Source organism: Dreissena polymorpha, chromosome 2, assembly GCF_020536995.1.
Source record: "Dreissena polymorpha isolate Duluth1 chromosome 2, UMN_Dpol_1.0, whole genome shotgun sequence".
NCBI classification, from domain to species: Eukaryota; Metazoa; Mollusca; class Bivalvia; order Myida; family Dreissenidae; genus Dreissena; species Dreissena polymorpha.
In genome coordinates, this window is record NC_068356.1 from 124437992 (window position 1) to 124453628 (window position 15637).

The 15637-nt window shown below is 34.1% G+C and overlaps 1 protein-coding gene across 49 annotated transcripts in view; it reads left to right on the forward strand.

Annotated features, from left to right (window-relative positions):
* The window catches only part of LOC127868847 (alpha-N-acetylglucosaminidase-like), a 64049-nt gene that overhangs the window by 16272 nt on the left and 32140 nt on the right, over positions 1-15637 (forward strand). For 48 of the 49 annotated variants that reach the window (XM_052410988.1, XM_052410943.1, XM_052410948.1 and 45 more), the window contains exons 8-10: positions 1845-1910; positions 5556-5619; positions 8888-8958. In XM_052410988.1, the coding sequence (XP_052266948.1) occupies positions 1845-1910; positions 5556-5619; positions 8888-8958 (201 nt within the window). Of the gene's footprint in view, positions 1-1706; positions 1773-1844; positions 1911-5555; positions 5620-8887; positions 8959-15637 lie in introns of all 49 variants that reach the window. The other variant, XM_052410940.1, reaches the window with a different exon arrangement.

Genomic DNA, 15637 nt, shown 5'->3' on the forward strand with positions numbered 1-15637 from the left:
TTCGCTTTCAAAGACCGATAGTACGGGGATATTGTACCGTTCTAATTCAAAGAAAAAGACGCAAAAAGTTTGTTAAAATTTATTCGTACGCAAACATCACACAAAAAACATTTTAATTCAACAACCTCATACAAAATACAACGCTTCAAACTCACATTTGCATTCGATTCATACTCCTCCATAATTTCTCGCTTACGCTTAAGCACACTCTGCACTTGCGTACGTCCAACACAGAGCTCACTTGCTATTACACGCGAACTCTTTCGAGATTTAAACAGTTTCAAACACTTGACTTGCTCCTCTAATGTGATGAACTTACGTTAACCACTCGTTATTCCGTGATTTATTATTCCGATTGCTTTTAAAAGTGTTGTGAACGCTAGAAAGCTCTTTTGAAGAATGATCCGAAAATGTTATTTTCAATGTTGTAAGTACAATGTACTTATTAGCGGTCATTTAATGAGCGATTATTACTTTAAACGTGTCAAAAACTCTAACATATTTTCTGTTGAAGAAGCCCCCACAATAAATCCCGGAAAACACACCTTCTCAACACCTTAATATTATTTGTTTACTCGCAGCGGGCCGCTTTTATAATATCAAAGGCAATTACCGCTATCAAACGCTTTAATCGCAAAATAGACGAACAAATGATGTGCAGTGTTTTTAATTTTCACGACTCGAGACGCCTGACGCGTTACTGTTGATTTCAGTTCAAACATGAATTTCGGAGTTGAATATAGTGGCCGTTGGCCGATATGGACAGGTGGCCGTTAAATTCAGGTGTAATATAGAGTGTTTTTCGTCGGGGGATTTCCAGACTGACCGTTGTCTGCAGGTGACCGGTAAATTCATGTGACCGTTAGGTCAGTTTCGACTGTATAATTTCTCTTAGGCAGTGACTCAAGTTGTAATAATGTTTGTGTATATTGTATGTTGTTTGTTTTGTCATGTATTCTATAGAAAATTATGTAACTAGCCTTTTATTGATCAGCGCTTTTTGAAAACAGGCTGAAAGCATGAACTATTAAAGGGTTGTCCCAGATTGGCCTGTGCAGTTTTTAAAGGCTGATGAAGGACAACACTTTATATTTTTATGATGAAATTCAAGCCTGAGCGAGAACTTTTGTCCCAGATTAACTTGTGCGGACTCCACAGGCTAATCTGGTTTTCACAAAGTATGTCTCAAGTGTGGACATGGTGATATAATCTTAATTTCTGTAGTTACATTATTCCTCTTTTCAACACAATAACAAATTTGCAATGTTAGCGGTTTTGTAAAAACGTGTATTATTAGACAACATTTTCATTTGATTTTAAAATTGTAATATTGTCATGAGTTATGAAACAATGTGTTACCTAAACACTACCTTAACTTTTTTTTTTTGTGTATAAAAATATGTTCTTTAGGTTTGAATCCTAGGCATTTTGCCATTTAAGTTGAGGATGATAATTGCCTGAGCCTGTGACTATTTGGTCACTTTATTGATACAAGGACCTTGGTGGCCTGTTCTGCTTGTGTCTTTTTTGCCCTTTTCTAACATGTAATAGTAACTTGAAAGGATGCTTTTGTCTTAGTACACATGAGGCATCATATTGGTAAATCGCAAGTGTTAAGTATTAGACAAGTTACACTAAGTACTCATATCAAACCTTTGTTTGTAAGTGTACATATAATCTTAGATTTCACACCTTTTTGTTCTAAGGCTGTACCCTAATGCAAGCGTGAGTCAACTTTCTGATTGGAATGGTTTCGATAGCACTTATTGCTGGTAAGTACTCATAATTAAGCTTTGTTTGAACATGCTCATATAACATTATATTTCACACCTTTCTGTTCTAAGGTTGTACCCAAACGCAAGCGTTAGTCGACTGTCGGATTGGGGAGGGTTTAATAGCTCTTATTGCTGGTAAGTCTAACATAAAGAATTAGACATTTGATTAATTTTATTCAGCAACCTGACACCTGGAGTTTTCAGTCTTAATTGTAAGTATCTAGATAAAAGAAGTTGAAGTTAAATTATAACAGCTATTGTTTATGAAATACTTTATACTTTATGAAAAGTTTTAAATGTATGTATGTATTTTTCTTCGTATGTATGTAATATTCTAGAGGAAAAATATAATTTTGCACTGAAATCTTTATTTTTATTATTTTAACAGTCATATTTACATCAAATACTTTTGTTGAGTCTAAAGTTTACAATTGGGGAATTGTGTAGTCAAGGGGTCTGATAATATTTATACCCCACAAATTAGAGGATATATATGTGTCAGTACAAGCCTGTTGTCATTTGGTCAGTCCAAGTAAAATGTCAAAATTTGTTTAAGCTAACTACTGCCTTTTAAGCGATTGACATGATAAAATTAAATGATACTCACATTCCGGAGTTATTTGCCCTTGGACTTAACTCACAAAGCACTTCAGGGATATAAGCCATGTTCTTGTTCTTGACATGTTCTAGTCATTTTCAAGTCATGTTCTAGTCATGTTCAAGTCATGTTCTAGTCATGTTCTAGACATGTACTAGACATATCCATAGTTTAGGGTCACCATGATTTTATGATTGAACTCTTACATTAAGTGTGATCTGAATTGTTTTGTGCCATTTGGCAAGATTGAGTCGTTGATCATTTGTAATAGAGCATGCAACCTTTAGCTTGTGTACCAGTTTCATTATTCCTTTCTTCAAAATAAGGGGATGTGTGGAGTCAATTATGTCTGTTATTAGGATTGTTGGAAAACAAGGTTGACACTTTCCACTTGTATGGTAGTTTATGTTTCAAGAAACTACTTCTTAACATAATGCACCTGTATATTGAAGTTTTTATTGTTTATCAGCCTTTGTAGTCTGAACATGCTTTTTTTTTAGAACATTAAAAAGGATTATAAGATTTTTGTATGTGTTAAATTGTAATATACTGATTAAAATATGTTACAATAACACAAAATAGGCAAGAACAAGAGATGTGTTTGTCAGAAACACTATGCCCACAACTGCGTCGCTTTGAATTAATTAAAAAAATTTAACCTTTGACCTTGAAGGATGACCTTGACTTTTCACCAATCAAATTGTGCAGCTCCATGAGATACACATGCATGCCAAATATCAAGTTGCTATATATCTTCAATATTGCAAAAAATATGGCCAATGTTAAAGTTTTCGGACGCACACACAGACTGACAGGCAGACAGACATATGGACTCACAGACAATTCAACTGCTATATGCCACCCTACCTGTGGTATAAAAATTATACATTGAAGACAAATTTCATAAAATGCAGCAAAGACAAATAAGCGCCCCAAGCCGATTTTGACGAAGATATTTCATACATATTTTCCTACAATAACCGAAGCACTCGTCTTTTTATTAGGATCGGAGTAAGTGTTTGTGTGTCGGATGAATAAATATGGTTGCAGGAAATTAAAATGATCAGTACTAAAACTTTATTTAGATTCACATCGTACATGCATGATAGTATACATGCTGGGGAATTCGACTGTACAGACATTTTCGATTTCAGAATTAACTATCTTGCTTATTTTGCATTTTTCGACACATGTTCTTCTTAACTTTTATTTAATTTATATTGAAATATATGTATGATAAGTTTTTTACACATTTATATAAATTCATAAATATTTGAAAAAATGGTATAATCTCCCTTTAAAGGCATTTGTGCTGAATGCAGTTTTTCCACATTCACAGCAATATTTTCAAAAGTGTTTGAGTTCTTCTTCGTTATTGTATGTGTACTATTTCAAACTGCAAACTCTGATATTGTCTTTCTTGTATTTCATATTTGTTACATTCACCTTTTCACAATATTGCATGAGTCATGTCATGCAAAAATGGGTCTAATGCCGCATGTGACCAGCGTAGCTCCAGTTAGCATATTCAGGCACTCTGGTCAGGAGCTACCCTGTCCGTTGATAGGACCACATCGCCTTACTTGACTTTGTAGCTAACAGAGAAGCTTATGGCCAGACTGCGCTGGCTGATCTGGATTTATTTTGGCCGCATATGACATAAGACCCATTTTTGCATGACGCTAGTCATATGTCTTTGCAGTACTGTGCTTCAAACTACATTACTGCTAAAGACACAATTTTAGTTGTGTCTGATATTTATAAGAGTCATCTTTCATGAAATGCTTATGAGGAGCATTATGGTACTTTATTGTATGAATTCCAGTGGTTTATAGATTTGATAGAAAATATCAGTGAATTAAAACTGATAATTCACTGTTTCAAAGAGTGAAAATTAACAGCGAAAATTATCGTTTATTTCCACTGTTATGCTGTGAAATGACATCGTTTTCATTACGTTACAACGTCATTTTTTCAGCAAATATACACAAATATTTATTTGTAAGCATAAAGTAAAAAGAAAATAGGATTTGGTGGAATATCATTTTAAGTCACTTGTGATCATAGAAAAAAAATTACTCTTGGCCGTGTCACTTTGTGAAAATATTATTGTCCCCTACCAGTTTCACCGTAGGGGACATATGGTTTGCGCTCTGTGCGTCTGTGAGTCTGTCTGTCACACTTTTCTAGATCCTGCGATAACTTTAAAAGTTCTTCATATTTTTTCATAAAACTTGAAACATGGTCAGATGGCAATATGGAGATTATGCACGTCTATTCATTTTGTTCCTACGTCAAGAATTCTGGTTGCTATGGCATATATATATATATATATATATAAAAATCTGACAATGGTGGAGCCGATAGGGGACATATATTGCTTGGCAATAGTCTTGTTTTCTTTAATCACTAGTGACTTAAAATAGATTTTCTACCAAATACAACAAATATCCTCTACATTTCCAGTGGTAAATTTGCCCTTTTATATTGCTTTCAAATGCAACTTAGGGCTGATTGGTAGTCCATGTTCTGGGTGGAACCTGCACTAGGTTTATAAATTTGAGCCGTGCTCTGTGAAGAGGGGGTTTAATGCTTGTGCGTAAGTGTCGTCCCAGATTAGCCTGTGCAGTCTGCAAAAATGCAGTAAATTTGCTGAGAAGGGATTCCCAATCAAAAATATCATAAAAGCGGAAAGTGTTGTCCCGGATTAGCCTGGGCTGACTGCACATGGTAATCTGGGACAGCACTCTATGCACCAGCATTAAATCCCCTTTACACAGAGCACGGCTCATTTCAAATCTTAAGATTGCTCCAAATATGGGTATCACACCTGGGACCTCTGGAGACTCATTCTTGGAAAACAGGGCTTAAGGCATGTTTGTAAAGTGTCTTCCCCAATTTGCCTGTGTAGTCTGCAAAGGCTTATAATTGACAACACTTTCCGCTTTTATGGGAAAAAAATATTCATGAAAGTCTCTTTTAAGATCCAGTGTAGGTGGTAAGTGTTATTCATGATAAGCCTGTGCCAACTGCACAGGCTAACCTGAGATGACACTTAACACACTAGAATTAAGCCCAGTTTTCTCAGAAAGAGGCTGTCTTGATCCCTGGACTCACACCATATCCGCGCCCCACCATGATCTACAAATGTCAATGACCAATACTACACTTTTATGTTGCAGTACATACCTGTTGGATTTTGAAGATCCTATGTTCAACAAGATTGGCTCAACGTTCATACAAACTGTAAGTCTGTCAGTCTTTTCATCCATTTGTCACAAAACGTTTTAGGGCTCAGACGCTTCATATGTGTATAGATATCAATGCGGAAAAGTGCCATGCACAAGAACCATAACCCTACACTTTCGTTAATAAGAGGTATTGCCTTAGTTTTAATTTGTTTTGGGTAACTTTTCAGGGCTATATCTCTGACACCATGCAAGACTTCAACATGCAACTTCATGGGTGTATTGATATTTATATGGAGAAGTGCAATGCTTAAGAACCATAACCCTTCACTTTCTTAAATAACAATTATTGCCGTCTGTTGTGTTGTTTGATGGAACCTGTCAGGGCTATATTTTAGAATGATACAACATTTCAACATGAAACTTCATGGGTGTATAGATATCAATGCCAAGAAGTGCCATGCACAAGAACCCTAACCCTACTCTTTCTTTAATAAGACTTATTGCCCTTAGTGTTTTTATTTAATGTAACATTTCAGTGCTATATCTCAGATACTTTGCAAGACTTCAACATAAAACTTCATGAGTGTATAGGTATTGATGAGAAGAAGTGCAATGCTTAAGAACCATAACCCTTCACTTTCTTAAATAACAGTTATTGCCCTTTGTTTTTTTGTTTTGTATGATGAAACTTTTCAGGGCTGTATTTAAGAATGATACAAAATTTCAACATGAATCTTCATGGGTGTGTAGAAATCAATGTGAATACCACAAAAACCATAACTTTACACTTTCTTAACTAAGAGTTCTTGTCCTTTCTTGTTTGTGTATGATATACATGTAACTTTCAGGGTTATAGCTCAGATACGCCACAAAATTTTAACATGAAACTTCAGGGGTGTATAAGATATCAACGAGGAGATTTGCAATTCATCAAAACAATTACCCTACATTTAATTATTTTTATGATTATACTGTATACATTGTATCAAGGGCTTTGCAACCATCGATATACAAAATTTATTTGGTGGGGGATATCAATGCAACAAATTTGTTTGTTTATAAATGCATTTTGATTGACTTAGCCATGCAATATATTTTATTATGCTTAAATTTGGACAGTCTTGATTTCAAGGCTTAACATATGATCAAATCAAATTGAATTTTCCAGTGTATGTGTACAGGAAAGCTATTACTTAAATTATCTGTTTTCACTTTGATGATTCACACCATATGTATGCATGGTTTGCTTTTCAGAAATCAATTCATTTAAAGCTTCTCAAAATTTGCTAATAATAAATCAAGGTGTGTTAACATTTATATTTGCCAAAAGCAATTGTTGAGCGTTTAATCACTTAGGTAACTATATGACATTGGCCCAACATTGCAGCTTGGCTTTCTTATTTAATTATTTAATACATTATATTTCAGAAATTAAATCTATCTACTTCCTAAGAGGTAGTTATTTTGTTTGCGGCTAGGTCAGAATGACTCTAGTGCTTCTCTAGCCTGAAATGATCATTATTAAGGCCTATTTACACATTGAAAATTTACATATTAGCTATAGAAACAGTTTACAGATTGTCAAATGTTGATATTTCCATTGAACCTCAGCTGTAGATACCGTGTATTAAGACCCATTCCCCACTTCATATGTTGTATGGGATGGATGGGTTTAAGGTCATGGTCACTGTTACTTAAACTAGTAAAATCAAAGCCACTTAATTTATGGATACCAAATTGAGGTATTGTTATTAAGTAAAGGATATTTGTTGGATTTTATGGAATGTCGATTTTAATTCACGAGTTATCAAATAACAATGTTGAACCGTCATTAAAACGACATCATTTCACATTATAAATAATTATCACTGTTTTTTTTCCACTGTTTGAAACAGTGAATTATCAGTTTAAATTCACTGACATTTCTCTATAAACCAGCATAAAATAAACTTAAGAAATTAATGCCTCATAAAATTTAGACCTAGCATTGGCTGTTTCGGAACAAGTTTAAGGTCTTCAGCAGTTAATATATGAGCCGTGCTCTGTGAAAAGGGGGTTAACTCCGCACAGGCCTTTCAGGGACAACACTATCCGCTTTTATGGTATTTTTTGTTTACAGAAAGTCTCTTCTTAGAAAAAATCCAGTTTAGGCGGAAAGTGTTGTCCATGATAAGCCTGTGCAGACTGCACAGGCTAATCTGGGACGACACTTCACAAACATGCATTAAACCCCCTTTTCACAGAGCGCAGCCCATATAAAAAAATGTTCAAAAATGTTACTGCTCAATGACTCAAGAACAGATTGAGCTAATGTAATTAAAATATTCTAAAATATAAGTACCTTATGCCCAGTCCTGACAGGGTTGCATGTGGCATTCATGAGGTCAAGGTTAATGTCATTTGTACTTAAAATAGAAGAAAGATTCTGCTGTGTAACCCCCAAAACGAATTGAGCTTTCGTCATGCAACTGCATAAATCGATGCATTCCTTCGAATCTTCATTTGAGATCACAGAAGGCGATTACTAAATTGTAGACAAATGGTTTCTGCTCAATATTGCACTAACAAATTGAGCTAATGTTATTTATCCAAATCTAGCAAGGAATGTCATTAGGGATGTGTGAGATCAATGTTCATGTCACTGTCAAAAACGTTTGCATGTATTGAAGAATTTTTGGTGATGTTTGTATTGAAAAAAATATACATATATTTTTACTGCCCATGCATTTCACAAGAAATTTGTGTGATCAAGTTCAAGGTCGTGATTATAGAATAGATACAGATAGTTTGTGCTTAATATCTCAACATCTCAAGACATGTTTAAGCTCTTGTAGCGATCCGGAGGTCATGGGTTGGATCCCTTCTGTGGGAGCGTTCTGTAGATTTCCCCCATAGACACAAAGTTCTGGTTCTAGTCCCAGGAAACAGACTCGGGAACTACACTAAGGTCACTGAAAGTAAATAAAGAAAAAGTTTCTGATCAAAATCAAGGACTATATGTCTCATAGAATATTTAGCACATGGAAAAAATACTAAATAACTTATAGCCCAGATTACTTACATACAATATCAAATGTTAGGTTAAGAAAAGGAAAGCCAGAATTTATGACAAGAACAATAAAAGTTGAGCTTGCTGGCATCCTTAAACAGGTCTTGTTTTCAAAATTAACACGTTGCCAAACTGTGACCAATTTCTTTTTAAGGTTAATCTCAAATATTGAACTTAGTGTTTCAAACTATTTTCTATTAATTGTCGAAAAGGACTGCCAAATATGCTCCATATTTATAGAAGGATTCTGGAACACAGCATGTATCATTTACAGATGCAGGATGAGTTTGGAACTGATCACATTTACAATGCTGATTCCTTTAATGAGATGGACCCAAAGTCAAGGTATGGATGGAAATTACTGTGTGCCATGGGCTGCAGAAATCAGTTGAAATGCAAAAAAAAATCACTTAATAATTATTAACATTTTTAGCTCGGCGTTTTTGGAGAAAACCTGAGGTATTGTCATAGCCAGCTCGTCGTCCGCCGTTTGACGTCCGCCGCCTTTGTTACGGTTTTGAACATTGGCTCTAAAATCAAAATACTTCCACATACACCTTTGAAACTTCATATGTAGATGCACTTTGATGAGTTCTATACGCCACACCCATTTTGGGGTCACTAGGTCAAAGGTCAAGGTCACTGTGACCTCTAAAAAAAATATAAAAAATTCATTTATTTAAAACTGCACCTGTAGCCAAGCGTGGCATCTGTTATGCGTTGCTCTTGTTTTAAAACATAGTACAAGTTAAAATCTGAATGTTTATGCCCCACTTCAAAGAAGAGGGGGTATATTGTTTTTGCTAGATGTCTGTCTGTCAGTAGACCAGTTTGTTTCGGATCAATAACTTGTGAACACAAACTTGGGACTGATTGGCTTGAAACTTCCCATGTGCTTTTGCCTTAGACAGTATATGGCCCCTATTGACAATGGGGTAACAAGGTTAAAGGTCAAGGTCATTGTCACATTAAGTGTGAAATAGTTTCCGATCAATAACTTGTCAACTGATACACCGATTGGCTTAATACTTCCCATGTGCATAGGCCTTGGACAGTAGATGACCCCCTATAGAAATTGGGGTCACTAGGTCAAAGGTCAAGGTCACTGTCACAATACTTGTGAAATGGTTTCCAATTAATAACTCATCAACTGTTTCACCGATTTGCTTGATACTTCCTAATTGACTGCATAATTCTGTGTCAACTAAAAACTTATATAAGTGGCTTAGTCACACAAATATGATAAGATTAACTCTTATAGTCAGTTTTGTTGCAAAAAATCTGGTGGGGGGGGGGGCATCTACTGTGAAACCATTATTAATCTTCAGGCATTAATTTTCATAAATTTCGTCAGTCGACCGATTGGCGAATTTAAGATCCTAACGAACAATCATGCTCTATGTTTGAACAAAAACAAACACTAAGTTGAACAATATTTTAAAACTTTACCATAAACATGAGGCATTAAATTCCAACATAATCCATGCACACATTCACTGCTGTTTCAAGATTAATCCGTTTTTTACACAAAGGGATGTAGATTACACAAGGTACTTAACTGACACGTTACACTTCTTTAAAACGCGTGTGCAGTACAGCTGTATCGAATGCGTTGACTTCGTTTATGTATAATGGTAATGAATTAGCGCTAATTGTTTTTAACTTTATTACCCATTAGGTGCATTGTGTTTTTCAGGGGTGTTGCATATTAACCATCACGCAGCGAATGCCGATGAAAGACAATAAACCAAATGAAAAGATGACGATGTGTGATTAACATGCGTATTTATCACAAATTAATAAAGAATATTTTAATTGCTGTTTGTTGTTTGATTCTTTGCGTTTAACCACACTTATTACTATTTTATATGTATCAATATATTTATATTTTAATTATTGACATTATTGATTTATATACCGGTAGTTTACTTTTTAAGAACAAACACACATATAGAGTTTATAATTTTAATGTTGATATTAGAATAAAAAAGCATTTTATTTAAAAAAAACACTTAACAAACTGGAACCTCTTTCGTATAACACAAACAGTTTTAAAACGGTATTGACAAAAAGGTACGATTGTTATCAGTATGGCAATTATAATTATAGAATAAGACTAATTGGCAATTGGCTTCGTTGTTACAAACACTCGTTAACGGTTATTCGATCCCACTTGTCCGCTAATCATAACAATGAACGTGTGAATGGCATACATTAAGAGGGTCCATTACTGCCCCTTGATAACAAAAGACTAGTTAATTGGCATGTGACAAACAGGCCCCACCTCCTGCAGTGATTCTCAAGTGTGTTCCCGCATTCGTACCACGATTTTTCGCAACTGCGATTGATCGCGAATATGTATTACACACAAATCGGATATTGACTGACGCATTTTTTTTAAATTCAAAATCAGAAATCGGCGAATTTAAGTGCTGACGAAATCCTCATTTTTATAAAAATGACGAAATTTTGTGCTGTCGAAAATAAATGGTTTCACAGTATCTCCAACCACGATGCTCATGTTACATTCAAGTGTTTAAATTTTGGATTCATTGATTTGCTCTGTTTCCATAATTTTTCTTAAAAAAGCTAGAGTATGATAGAAGCAAAATCATATTTATTTATATTTTTATACAATTTTTGTCTAAACTGACAAATATATTGATGTGAATGTTTTGAGTGAATATGGCCCTTCCCAAATAAGTGTGTAAAACTCGAGTTTAACACGGGTTTTATCCGTGTTAAACCAAGCGGTATTGGCAGTTGGTTTTTAGTGGGTTTTGGTATGTTGATTTTTGTGAGTTTTGGTAAGTTGGTTTTTTCTGTGTTTAAAGTGGGTATTTTTACCAACTTGGTTAAAACTGAGTTAAACACAGACAAAACTCACTTGTTACACATATGTGGGTTTTGGTAAGTTGGTTTTTTGTGAGTTTTGGTATGTTGGCTTTTGTGAGTTTCGGTATGTTGGTTTTTTGTGAGTTTTGGTAAGTTGGTTTTTTCTGTGTTTAAAGTGGGTATTTTTACCAACTGGGTTAAAACTGAGTTAAACACAGAAAAAACTCACTTGTTACACATATGTGGGTTTTGGTAAGTTGGTTTTTTGTGAGTTTTGGTATGTTGGTTTTTTGTGAGTTTCGGTATGTTGGTTTTTTGTGGGTTTTGGTAAGTTGGTTTTTTCTGTGTTTAAAGTGGGTATTTTTACCAACTTGGTTAAAACTGAGTTAAACACAGAAAAAACTCACTTGTTACACATATGTGAAGTTTTGGTAAGTTGTTTTTTTGTGAGTTTTGGTAAGTTGGTTTTTTGTGAGTTTCGGTATGTTGGTTTTTTGTGTGTTACAAAGACTCACAAAAACCAACATACCAAAACTCACAAAAAACCAACATACCAAAACCCACAAAAAACCAACATACCAAAACTCATAAAAAACCAACATACCAAAACTCACAAAAAACCAACATACCAAAACTCACAAAAAACCAACTTAAACACACTTCTGTCTACAAAAGTGTGTTTAAGTTGGTTTTTGTGAGTCTTTTGTTTGCTTAAGGGATCATAAAATTTTGCTTGTCTGACCTGTAACCTTTGTAAAAAAATATATTTACACCTTTATGGTAAAAAGGGTATTTGAGATAAAATCACAACAGATCATTACAAGCCCCATGTGATTAAAAAGAAAAGACACACACAATTTGCAAAAAAATATGTTTATATTAAAAAAACAAATAATGTGAACATTTTTACAGTGCATTTTTAACAAAACCAGGAAAACATCTACCCAAGATACATTATCACAATATGCGAGCACATTTAACATAATAAATTAAAATAATTAACATTCTCCTCTTAGGGCTACCACAGGTAAAAATGGGAGGAAAGGTATGAATCATGATATATACAGTTTCAGTTAGTGAGGGGTGATACAGAGGATAAAATAATAATAATTGTTTTTAACTGTATTGGTGGTACAGGATTAATAAAATGACGCCTTTAAGGAATCCTTCATCCTATCTTTTCCTGAAATAGCCCTTTACACATATTTACACCTATGAACAAAGGAACATATTGCTCAGCACTACACAGTTTATATATTCTCCCCGCAGTACATGACACGAAGCCTCCTCAAGGCCCATCTCATGTTCTTTTCCACTGTTGATATGGGCAGGGCAAACTTTTTGGAGATGACATCTGAAATGTATATGAACACTCAATGCAGGATTTTACTGTACATTACATTATTAAAAAAACGTAGAATTTCTTCCACCCAAATCAAGTCTGATCTGAATAACTTGATTTTGGTGGAATAAACTTTTACATCAATATCATCAGTTCAGATATCCCATTTTAACATCATCTACATTAGAAGGATTTCAAAAGAGGTTTTTGAAACAAGGAGGCAAATTACTGTTGCTTGAATTTTTTATATCGTTCAAAATGAGAGCTTGATCGTTAACTTTATACTGAGGTTATTTTTGTCTGCCTATGTGTTAAATTCTCAAAACTTTTTTATACACAAACACAATTTTTAGTAACTCTTAAATTTGAGCAGTAGTATTAAATTAACGCAAGACAGATTATGTGCTGGAGTCAAATTTGAATTAATTGCATTCTGTTTGTTTCAAAATGAATATGGAGGCAGTAGAACACCTATATATTTAAATCCCCTTTTTCCCTAAAAAAAAGAATCATACCAACCATGGCGTAGTGTTCAGCAATCAGGAGACCCTCTCGAATCTCCCCCTTAGGATAGGTTGAACAACACTTCATAGAGCAGTCACCAGCTGATCAGGTCTGAAAACTATACTGTCATGGCCTTTGCGAGGTGCGTCTTGTGCATGATCTCATTTGAGATCAGGTCCTGAAAGATATTTTATAATGTAAGTGATAAATATTGCTGTTATGGTATATCTTGTTACTATAAATATTATTAATTTAAATCAAAACAAGTTTGTTTGCTTGTTGTTTTTGTTTGTTTATTTTTGCAATTTAAATCCTGTGATCACATGTGACTTAACGCTTGTCATAAATAATTAAAAGAAATTACGTGTGGTAGAAAATACTGTTTGAAAATGTACCAATTTATGTGGTCTCATTTGGCTGTGTGGACTGGTCGGAAGTGTGACGCCTTTCAAATGCTAAAACCTGTATAGTTTTACCTCTCAACAAATCCAACTTTTCTTGGTCAAGGACAGGGCTCGGTTTTCCCACTCCTGATCTCCTCAAGTTGGCCTGCTCGTGCAGGGTAAAATCTGGTGTCAAAATCCATACATCAGTTAGTCCCCCTTCTGCTGTCTTTTGGCAGGAATATTCTATCCAAAGAATCTTCCAATAAATGTAAATTTCACCTTGCGAGTTTAACCTTCAAATTTAAAATATAAAAGTTTTCATTGAATATGTGGGAAAGAAATCTGTTCATTAATGACCAGATATAGGTATAAATAACATTTAAGATGACAATAATCATAAAATACAGCCATAATTATTCAAATGGTGTTGTTTTTCCTTATAATTGCATTACATTTATACTTATCCATTTACATTTCCCAGTGACAATACATAAATATGATAATGATCATAATTAATTCAATATAAAACTAAATAAAAAAGTGATGTAAAAATGAAGATACAAACCTAAAACAACTGTTCTTCAGTATTCCAAGATAACAGGCAGTTGATGAATTATGAGACCGGTAATGTAACGACTCGCCCCCTTAACGACTCGCCCCATAACGACTCGCCCCACTTTTTATAACGACTCGCCCCACATGTATAACGACTCGCCCCACATATATAACGACTCGCCCTATCAAAATAAAATGTTATAATATATACGGTAATATAAATGAAATCAATTCATAATATGAATTTAAGGTTCGGCATTGTTTGATAACCATCGTTCAGCGGTTTTTTGCCATATACCTGACCTAAATGACGTCTATTGCAGGCATATTCTGAAAAGTAATAATTTTTATTTTATGATTTTTTTACATCTTTGTTCAGTGACAATATTACCATAAGGCAAGACTATTGGGTATCGGTACATTTGTCTCATGTTATACTTTCCTTTATATTTATAAAAAGAAGCAAAGGCTAAGATCATATCGACAATTAAAGATTCCCAGGTTAAATTACTCAAGAATTTAGGGATTATCGTTATAAAGAGACCGATGAATTAACAACATAATTGACAGGTACATTACCGCGGGCGGATGATGACAATCAACAATACATGTGTCATAATCGCGAAAGCGTGAATACCTTGCTTCGTGGTAAAGATATTTTCATATATACGGGTATTGAAAGGTAAGAAAAATGAAAAAAGGTCTTTGCCGAAATTTATTTTTTGCAGAAATTTTACGGACACAATTCATCTGTAAGATAATTTTTTATTTATAATTTTAAAATTACCATTATAATCTTAAATCTACCTATTTATAACCTGTTGATCTGAATACACAACACACGTTTTAAAAATCTTTTTTCATACTATAAAAATGCGTATCAGTCCTTTTGTGTTTTTCACACAAACTTTACTTTAAAATGCTAATCAAATGGCGTTTCTTTTAAATGTTGGTGTGAACAATTAGCGCGGAAAGTTTTCAATGGTTTTAAATTAACATTTAACGCTAATTAAATGGCGGTTCTTTTAATTTGTAGGTGTGAACAATTACCGCGGAAAATTTGCAATGGTTTCAAATAAACAAGAAACCATTTGTGATAAATCAATTAATTCCACGATTTATTTAATTACTTAAATGGTTATAACTTTAATTGAGTAATACGTGCCACTGCGGAGTTTAGTATTTAAAGATGTATACATGATTATAGTATACCATTATTTTAAATTGATAATTCGACTAACACCATGCCTGCGCTTTGCACTCTGTATTTGCAGCGCAGCTGCTGGACTTGTGTTCAGCCATGTACGGACCTGTGCAAATAGTTGTTGTTGTTTGTGTAAATAGTGTTTAAATTTGTTATGAATAAAACGTTTGAAAAAATTCATTTTCATAAATTCAATGT